At 37.4% G+C, this 10,931-nt stretch overlaps 1 protein-coding gene across 1 annotated transcript in view; it reads left to right on the forward strand.

The window, feature by feature from the left end:
* The window catches only part of LOC121388078, a 13,500-nt gene extending 5,684 nt beyond the window's left edge, over positions 1 to 7,816 (forward strand). Inside the window, exons 5-8 of the mRNA XM_041519288.1 lie at positions 2,190 to 2,347; positions 6,217 to 6,340; positions 7,045 to 7,163; positions 7,566 to 7,816. Of these exons, the coding sequence (XP_041375222.1) occupies positions 2,190 to 2,347; positions 6,217 to 6,340; positions 7,045 to 7,163; positions 7,566 to 7,633 (469 nt within the window). The 3' untranslated portion in view covers positions 7,634 to 7,816. The remainder of the gene's footprint in view (positions 1 to 2,189; positions 2,348 to 6,216; positions 6,341 to 7,044; positions 7,164 to 7,565) is intronic.
* The last annotated feature ends 3,115 nt before the right edge of the window (positions 7,817 to 10,931 follow it).

Consider the following 10,931-nt stretch of genomic DNA (forward strand, 5'->3'; position numbering starts at 1 on the left):
TCCCATCTCTTTTCTTTCTCTCCTTTGCCTTCCCATCTCTTTTCTTTCTCTCCTTTGCCTTCCCATCTTTTCTTTCTCTCCTTTGTCTTCCCATCTCTTTTCTTTCTCTCCTTTGCCTTCCCATCTCCTTTGTCTTCCCATCTCTTTTCTTTCTCTCCTTTGTCTTCCCATCTCTTTTCTTCCTGATCTGCCAGCTCCTCCTATCTTTCAACTTCTTCAGCTGTCCACCTCTACATCCCAGTCCTATCTTCCCAACCGCGGAAGGTGCTTGTCTCTTGTGGCTATCCGTGCCACACACTTACCATTTCCCATCAGTGTTTATCATGTTCTAGATCCAGTGTCTATTGTTGTGTGCATTCATTATGTTCTAGATCTAATATTTTGATCGTTAATCATGTTCTAGATCCAATGTCTTATGTTATGAGTGTTAATCATGTTCTAGATCCAATGTCTAATGTTATGAACGTTCATCATGTTCTGGATCCAATGTCTTATGATATGAGCGTTCATCATGTTCTAGATCCAATGTCTAATGTTATGAATGTTAATCATGTTCTAGATCCAATGTCTTATGTTAGAGCGTTAATCATGTTCTAGATCCAATGTCTTATGTTAGAGCGTTAATCATGTTCTAGATCCAATGTCTAATGTTATGAATGTTAATCATGTTCTAGATCCAATGTCTAATGTTATGAATGTTAATCATGTTCTAGATCCAATGTCTAATGTTATGAATGTTAATCATGTTCTGGATCCATTGCCTAATGCTATGAATGTTAATCATGTTCTAGATCCAATGTCTTATGTTATGAGTGTTAATCATGTTCTAGATCCAATGTCTGATGTTATGAATGTTAATCATGTTCTAGATCCAAGGTATGATATTATGAATGTTAATCATGTTCTAGATCCAATATCTAATGTTATGAATGTTAATCATGTTCTAGATCCAATGTCTTATGTTAGAGCGTTAATCATGTTCTAGATCCAATGTCTAATGCTATGAATGTTAATCATGTTCTAGATCCAATGTCTAATGTTATGAATGTTAATCATGTTCTAGATCCAATGTCTAATGTTATGAATGTTAATCATGTTCTGAATCCATTGCCTGATGCTATGAATGTTAATCATGTTCTAGATCCAATGTCTTATGTTATGAGTGTTAATCATGTTCTAGATTCAATGTCTGATGTTATGAATGTTAATCATGTTCTAGATCCAAGGTATGATATTATGAATGTTAATCATGTTCTAGATCCAATGTCTAATGTTATGAATGTTAATCATGTTCTAGATCCAATGTCTTATGTTAGAGCGTTAATCATGTTCTAGATCCAATGTCTGATGTTATGATTGTTAATCATGTTCTAGATCCAATGTCTTATGTTAGAGCGTTAATCATGTTCTAGATCCAATGTCTGATGTTATGAATGTTAATCATGTTCTAGATCCAATGTCTTATGTTAGAGCGTTAATCATGCTCTAGATCGAATGTCTGATGTTATGAATGTTAATCATGTTCTAGATCGAATGTCTTATGTTATGAGTGTTAATCATGTTCTAGATCGAATGTCTTATGTTATGAGTGTTAATCATGTTCTAGATCCAATGTCTTATGTTATGAGTGTTAACCATGTTCTAGATCGAATGTCTTATGTTATGAGTGTTAACCATGTTCTAGATCCAATGTCTTACGTTAGGAGTGTTAATCATATTCTACATCCAATGCCTAATCGTATGAGCGTGCATCACGTCTTAGATCTAATGTCTAATGATATGAGGGTTCATCATGTTCCAGATCCCATGTCTAAGGTTATGAATGTTAATCATGTTCCAGATCCCATGTCTTATGTTATGAATGTTAATCATGTTCTAGATCCAATGCCTAATCGTATGAGCGTGCATCACGTCCTGGATCCAATGTCTAACGATATGAGGGTTCATCATGTTCCAGATCCCATGTCTAATGTTATGAGCTTTTATTACTTTTTATATCTAATATTTAATGTTACCGGTATGCGTTTTTATTATGTTCTACATCTAATGTCTAATGTTATGAGTTTTTATCATGTTCATGTGGGAGCCGGTACCGAGCTGCGAACCCTGTACCTACCAGCCTTATGTCCAATAAATCAATGTGCACTAGTGCCGGTGTCATTAAACAGGACACACTTGAACTGTTTCAGCTACAAGCCTGTGATGTCTTGCTGGAAGAGAGCCCAGACAAGCTGCAGCCTGACGAATCAACTGGTGTTCGCGATGACCCAGGTGGAGGTCATCCTCGACATTCTGTGCAGTGATCCACTCGTTCAGTTCTTTGCCAACGCCACTACAAGCAATCCACGTGAGTAAATCTTGTATTAACCAGAATTGGTGGTGTAAATATTGTATTAACTGGCTTCGATAGTGTAAATCTTGTATTAACCGGCTTCGATAGTGTAAATCTTGTATTAACTGCCTCAATAGTGTAAATCATCTATTAACTGGCTTCGGTGGTGTAAATCTTGTATTAACCGGCTTCGGTGGTGTAAATCATGTATTAACTGGCTTCGATGGGGTAAATTATGTATTAACCAGCCTCGATAGTGTAAATCTTGTATTGACCGTCCTCGATAGTGTAAATCTTGTATTAACCGGCCTCAATAGTGTAAATTATGTATTAACCGGCTTCAGTGTTGTAAATCTTGTATTGACCGGCCTCGATAGTGTAAATCTTGTATTAACTGCCTCAATAGTGTAAATCATGTATTAACTGGCTTCGGTGGTGTAAATCTTGTATTAACTGCCTCAATAGTGTAAATCATGTATTAACTGGCTTCGGTGGTGTACATCTTGTATTAACCGGCTTCGGTGGTGTAAATCATGTATTAACTGGCTTCGATGGGGTAAATATTGTATTAACCAGCCTCGATAGTGTAAATCTTGTATTGACCGTCCTCGATAGTGTAAATCTTGTATTAACTGGCCTCAATAGTGTAAATTATGTATTAACCGGATTCAGTGTTGTAAATCTTGTATTGACCGGCCTCGATAGTGTAAATCTCGTATTAACCGGCCTCAATAGTGTAAATCATGTATTAACCGGCTTCGGTGTTATAAATCTTGTATTGACCGGCTTCAGTGTTGTAAATCATGTGTTAACTGGCTTCGGTGGTGTAAATCTTGTATTAACCGGCTTCGATAGTGTAAATCTTGTATTAACCGGCTTCGGTGGTGTAAATATTGTATTAACTAGCCTCAATAGTGTAAATCTTGTATTAACCGGCTTCGATAGTGTAAATCTTGTATTAACCGGCCTCAATAGTGTAAATCATGTATTAACCGGCTTCGGTGTTGTAAAATCTTATATTGACCGGCCTCGATAGTGTAAATCTCGTATTAACCGGCCTCAATAGTGTAAATCATGTATTAACCGGCCTCGATAGTGTAAATCTTATATTGACCGGCCTCGATAGTGTAAATCTCGTATTAACCGGCCTCAATAGTGTAAATCATGTATTAACCGGCTTCGGTGTTATAAATCTTGTATTAACCAGCCTCGATAGTGTAAATCTTGTATTAACTGGCCTTAATAGTGTAAATCTTGTATTAACCGGCTTCGATGGCGTAAATCTTGTATTAACCGGCTTCGATAGTGTAAATCTTGTATTAACCAGTTTCGATAGTGTAAATCTTGTATTAACCGGCCTCAGTAGTGTAAATCATGTATTAACTGGCCTCCATAGTGTAAATCATGTATTAACCGGCTTCGATGGTGTAAATCTTGTATTAACCGGCCTCCATAGTGTAAATCATGTATTAACCGGCTTCGTTTGTATAAATCTTGTACTAACCAGCTTTGGTGGTGTAAATCATGTATTAACCGGCTTCAGTGGTGTAAATATTATATTAACCAGCCTCGATAGTGTAAATCTTGTATTGACCGGCTTCGATGGGGTAAATCATGTATTAACCGGCTTCGGTAGTGGTAATCTTGTATTAACCGGCCTCTATAGTGTAAATCTTGTATTAACTGGCCTCGATAGTGTAAATCTTGTATTAACCGGCTTCGGTGGTGTAAATCTTGTATTAACCGGCCTCGATAGTGTAAATCTTGTATTAACTGGCTTCGATAGTGTAAATCATGTATTAACCGGCTTCGATAGTGGTAATCTTGTATTAACCGGCTTCGGTGGTGTAAATCTTGTATTAACCGGCCTCGATAGTGTAAATCTTGTATTAACCGGCTTCGATAGTGTAAATCATGTATTAACCGGCTTCGATGGGGTAAATGTTGTATTAACCGGTATCGATAGTGTAAATCTTGTATTAACCGGCCTCAATAGTGTAAATCTTGTATTAACCGGCCTCAATAGTGTAAATCTTGTATTAACCGGCTTCGATAGTGTAAATCATGTATTAACCGGCTTCGGTGGTGTAAATCATGTATTAACCGGCTTCGATAGTGTAAATCATGTATTAACCGGCTTCGATGGGGTAAATGTTGTATTAACCGGTATCGATAGTGTAAATCTTGTATTAACCGGTATCGATAGTGTAAATCTTGTATTAACCGGCCTCAATAGTGTAAATCTTGTATTAACCTTCACCACTAGTAACAGTTGGAGTATCGGTTATTACTGATATTCACCGTTAACCACCTGTAACAGCTGAAGTATCGGTTATTATTGATATTCAACCTTCACCACCTGTAACAGCTGAAGTATTGGCTATTACTAATATTCAACCTTCACCACCTGTAACAGATGAAGTATCGATTATTACTGATATTCAACCTTCACCACCTGTAACAGCTGAAGTATCGGTTATTATTGATATTCAACCTTCACCACCTGTAACAGTTGGAGTATCGGCTATTACAGTTATTCCACCTTCACCACCTGTAACAGATGGAGTATTGGTTATTACTGATATTCAGCGTTAACCACCTGTAACAGCTTAAGTATCGGTTATTACTGATATTCAACCTTCACCACCTGTAACAGATGAAGTATCAGTTATTACTGATATTCAACATTCACCACATGTAACAGCTGGAGTATCGGTCATTACTGATATTCAACATTCACCACCTCTAACAGCTGGAGTATCGGTCATTACTGATATTCAACATTCACCACCTCTAACAGCTGGAGTATCGGTCATTATTGATATTCAACATTCACCACATGTAACAGCTGGAGTATCGGTTATTACTGATATTCAACATTCACCGCCTATAACAGCTGGAGTATCGGTCATTACTGATATTCAACATTCACCACCTCTAACAGCTGAAGTATCAGTTATTACTGATATTCAACATTCACCACATGTAACAGCTGGAGTATCGGTCATTACTGATATTCAACATTCACCACCTGTAACAGCTGAAGTATCGGTTATTACTGATATTCAACATTCACCACCTCTAACAGCTGAAGTATCGGTTATTATTGATATTCAACCTTCACCACCTGTAACAGCTGAAGTATTGGCTATTACTAATATTCAACCTTCACCACCTGTAACAGATGAAGTATCGATTATTACTGATATTCAACCTTCACCACCTGTAACAGCTGAAGTATCGGTTATTATTGATATTCAACCTTCACCACCTGTAACAGTTGGAGTATCGGCTATTACAGTTATTCAACCTTCACCACCTGTAACAGATGGAGTATTGGTTATTACTGATATTCAGCGTTAACCACCTGTAACAGCTTAAGTATCGGTTATTACTGATATTCAACCTTCACCACCTGTAACAGATGAAGTATCGATTATTACTGATATTCAACTTTCACCACCTGTAACAGCTGAAGTATCGGTTATTACTGATATTCAACCTTCACCACCTGTAACAGCTGAAGTATCGGCTATTACTGATATTCAACCTTCACCACCTGTAACAGATGAAGTGTCGGTTATTATTGACATTCAACATTCACCACATGTAACAGCTGGAGTATCGGTTATTACTGATATTCAACATTCACCGCCTATAACAGCTGGAGTATCGGTCATTACTGATATTCAACATTCACCACCTCTAACAGCTGAAGTATCAGTTATTACTGACATTCAACATTCACCACCTCTAACAGCTGAAGTATCAGTTATTACCGATATTCAACCTTCACCGCCTGTAACAGTTAACGTATCGGTTATTACTAATATTCAACCTTCACCACCTGTAGCTAACGTATCGGTTATTATCCTCCATTCCAGCTCAATCTAAAGCCTGCAGTAATTTGACTGCCTGTGTCTTTAAGAAGATTCCCTCCAAGGACGGGCAGTTTGACGTGAAGTTTCTACAAAACGCGCTGCGAGCGGACAAGCCAGCGTTGTGTCGGTGAGTTCACTCTGTTCTCGCTTCTCACGAAGTGAAAGGAAAAGTACTGTTTTATGACACCCCGCATATATCATATTCTTGAAAGGAGTAATATTACTAGCTCAAATTTCATGTGCGCGAGCGTGCGTGCGTGCGTGCATGCGTATGTCTGTCTGTATGTATTTTTGTATGTATGTATGCAGTATGTATGTATGTATGTATTTATGTGTGTATATGTCTGTCTGTCTGTCTGTCTGTCTATGCATCTAAAAGTTTGTTTTGTTTAACGACATCACTAGAGCAGATTGATATATTAATCATCGGCTATTGGATAGCAAACAATTGGTAATTCGGACTCGTAGTCAATAGAAGAACCCCGCTACATTTTCTTAATGTAGCAAGGGATCTTTATTATGCACTTTCCCACAGACAAGATAGCACATACCACGGTCTTTGACCAGTTGTGGTGCACTGGTTGAATTGAGAAAAAAACAAGTTAGTTGAACGGATCCACTAAGGTGGTTCGATCCTGCGATGCCAGCACCTCAAGTATGTATGTGTGTATGTATGTGCGTGCGTGCGTGCGTGCGTATGTATGTATTGATGTACGAATATCTATATATTGTATGTGTGTCAGGTTTGACTATTACATACATAGATATTAAATGATAAAGATATAGATATGACATTAAATACATTGTATATATATATTTGTGTAATTTTAGCCTGTACAATACTATGTTTTCGTGTCTTGAGACGGCCGGCGATGGGTGTGAAAAGAAACAGGACCTTGAGGCGGGCAAGCCAAAACTAGCCAAGATCTGTGGAGATCCTAATACAGCAGGTAGGAAACCCGAATGTGCACAATTCATTCAGCATATTCACAAGATAATTCTCTCTCTATGTCTATCTGTCTCTCCCTCTCATTCTCCATCCCTCCGTCCGTCCCTATCCTCTCCCTCTCTCCCTGTCTCTCTAACTCTCTCTATATATAATTATCTCGGTGTCTTCTCTCTCTCTCTCTCTCTCTCTCTCTCTCTCTCTCTCTCTCTCTCTCTCTCTCTCTGTCATCGTGATGGTCTGGGAACTGCCAGTTAATTAAAATACATCCATCCATCCATCCATCCATCCATCCATCTATTCATCTATCCATTCATTCATCCAATCTATCCAATCCATCAGACCACGAATAGTTATTAGTGTTGTTGTTGTTATTGTTATGATTAGGCTACTGTCTTTTTTTCAGAATCATTGACCAGCAGGACCATGTTAATCCACTTCGTATCTGCGATAGTCATCATCCTTCACATGTAGGACAAACACAAATGGACGCAATTCACCTATTTAAAGCTAACGGATTGATTTTGTTCTTGTGACATTACATGAAAAAACAAATCCCAACCACAACATATTTCATAGTCGAGCACTGTTGTGACGATATCGTGGGGACCACATAAACATATCGAGTTAACCAAATATCGACTCAAACATGTAAAATATATATGTTCTAACAAAAGACGTCATATATATATATATATATATATATATATATATATATATATATATATATATATATATTGCATAACATAAGGATCGGGACGTAGCCCAGTGGTAAAGCGTTCGGTTTACGATCGGTCCCCGTCGTTGGGACCATTGGGCTATTTCTCGTTCCAAGTCAGGTCAGGTACATTTTTAACATGCTTACATGCCACTAGAGCTTTAAACATGTCTGCCCCGGGGCCGAGTCCTGGATAGCCAGGGGTCTGCTCCGGGCCCAAAATTTAACGGGGCAATTTAGATAATTACTCTAAAAAATAAATAAATATGGGGACAAATTTAAAAACTAAAATAAAAATTTATTTGGTGTATGCCAAAACAAAACTTATTTATAATAAATAAAATAAATTTATAATAATATTTTATAATTAACACCATGTTTTGAACGGGCTATCCAAAATAAACAGTCTCTAGAATTTAATTTAAGTTACAACTTAAGCCCTATCTGGAGAGGGTTGGGGGTTTGAGGGTTCAAAGGGTCACAGGAATTTATAAACAGTTTTCTGTTTATTTCATTTGTTTAAATTTAAGGAGGAATACCGGACATATCGGTAACTAAAGCGTGACCGAAAGGGAGGGATGGAGGGAGGCGCGAAAAGAAAGGGGCGAGGGGGCTAACCCCCAGACAAACCTAACTCTCCCTACGGCCTAAACCGCCTACGCCTAAGCGCCTAAACTCTGTCTTCCGGTGGCACCCCCCACCCCACCCAACAGCCCCCCCCCCCCAGTCCGTCCAGCCGTCGTGCCCTCCAATATCGGCATCCTCCACAAGATTATCCAGCGGTGGTGTCCCAAGGAGACGGACATAAATTTAACCACCACTGGTAAACGATTCCAATAATAAAATGTTGTCTGGCAAGTCGTGGGTGTGAAACGTATTCTGGTGAGCAGAAGATCCGAGGCGCCTCTCTGTAGACCAAAAGAACAGTCAGCTCACCACATTTGGCCGTGGTATGTGCTATCCTGTCTGGGATGGCGCATATAAAAGATCCCTTGCTACTAGTGAAAATAATATAGCGGGTTGTATACCAAAATAACCAAATGCTTCACATCCAATAGCCGATAATCAACAAATCAATGTGCTCTAGTGGTGTCGTTAAACAAAACAAACGTTAACTTTATATACATTAATAACATTCCAAATGTACGTGTGTGTGTGTGTGTGTATTGTACGTGTTTAAATTGTGTATGAAATGAAAATGAAAAAACCCACAAATGTTTACTTTACTCTATTTATGAATCCAGGATTTGTATGCGTGTATGATAGAGTTTATGAACTTAAGAATATGAGGTTTAAAATAATAGTCTGTAATTTGCTCTCTTTTTTTGCTACATTTTGTAATTTATTAAAATGTTTTTAGCTTCGTTGCATACCTAACATAGTCGATGTGTAATTTTGTGCTGGGGTGTCGTTAAACATTCATTCATTCACCTAACATGAATATGGACTACAATGTCATGTGTTGAGTGTTGTGTTCTAGCCTCAGATGGGGTCTCCTCCTTTTAGTTGTCACTTTGAACAATAGCATATTTTGTTAGACACATGTCTTTAATTTAATAGCATACAGCGATAGGTAGAGGAATATAAAACATACAAACAAGTTCAAATATTGAATCATGTGGATTTAGTTTAGCCGCCATCTTGAATTCAAGATGAACGCCAAAATTGTGAAGGACAAAAAATGCCAACAATGGATTTATGTTTCTATGGAATACAAATAATATAAAACATACAGTTATTCCAAATGTAGGGGGAAAATGGAAACTCCAAAATCATGAGATAACAGTCCAGACTGTAAGGTTTATTGTCGTCGTGTCATTTGTCATTGTGCAACGTAAGTTTTATTATCTCTACATAGGCTTTTAAAAGCCAACGCCTAACTTTCATATCATATTGTACACACACACGATAGTGTTATTGTTTCTTGTACACCTTGTATTATTTTTTAATTAGTTACTACTTCATTCTCATAATTCTTTAATGAATGCCCTATGTATTTTTATGTATATTTTGTATGTTTGTGTAATGTACGTAAAGTAACAATAAATACATTTTGTGTTTTCTCCATGTGTGACAGTTTTTTCTTTAACTTTGACATTAAAAAAAAAGAAGTGTTTCTTTGTATAAGACATCACTAAATATATTATTTGTTTCTGTCTTTTCAAAATTACCAAATGTTTGACATCGAATAGTCGATGATTAATAAATCAGTATGCTCTAGTGGTATTCTTACACAAAAACAAACTTTAACAAACACGTTCTAGGTTTTTTGCCTGCCTGCCTGTCTGTCTCTCTCTCTCTGTCCGTCTCTCTGTGTCTCCGTCTGTCCGTCTGTCTCTCGGTCTGTCTCTCTTTGTCAGTCTCTCTCTCTCTCTCTCTCTCTCTCTCTCTCTCTCTCTCTCTCTCTCTCTCAGTCTTATCTTATCAATAGTTGTACATATGGGTATGAGACGGGGGGGCGGGGGGGGGGGGATAGCCCCCTAGTACTGGAGCAAATCCTCAAATTTGGGCGAAAACGATAGAGATATTCGGGCAAAATCAGCTTGTCTGAAATCTTTTCACCATGTATTTCCATCATTCTACCCACAATATTAGTTGTAATCTGGGTAAAAATATAGTAATGCTGTTATGAATAAACGTTGTTATCCAGATTGGGGCATTTTCGTTTAATTCGTGCAAAAATCAGGCTGCCCCCTACAAATATTGGTGTCTGTACGCCTATGACTATGTAGTCATTTGACAGCTTTGTTTTAATTATAATTGTTGATTTTATAATTAACTTTTGTACAGAGATACATTATTGATCATTGTAATAAGTTTTCTTTTGATAATAACCAAAATTATAATGCAAATGTATCGTACAAATTTGTTATAAGATTAACAAAAATAAACACCATACCAATGTGTTGTGAAGTAAAACATTAGAAATGTCAAATACTTCTAATATTATAATATAAAATATAAATATTTTGGCATGTTTTATAATACGTACACCAGGTAGCAATAAATAAGCAAAATAACGGTTCATGGTAGAGTGTAATATAAGGACATTTA

The sequence above is a fragment of the Gigantopelta aegis genome, chromosome 14, assembly GCF_016097555.1.
Source record: "Gigantopelta aegis isolate Gae_Host chromosome 14, Gae_host_genome, whole genome shotgun sequence".
Classification (NCBI taxonomy): domain Eukaryota; kingdom Metazoa; phylum Mollusca; class Gastropoda; order Neomphalida; family Peltospiridae; genus Gigantopelta; species Gigantopelta aegis.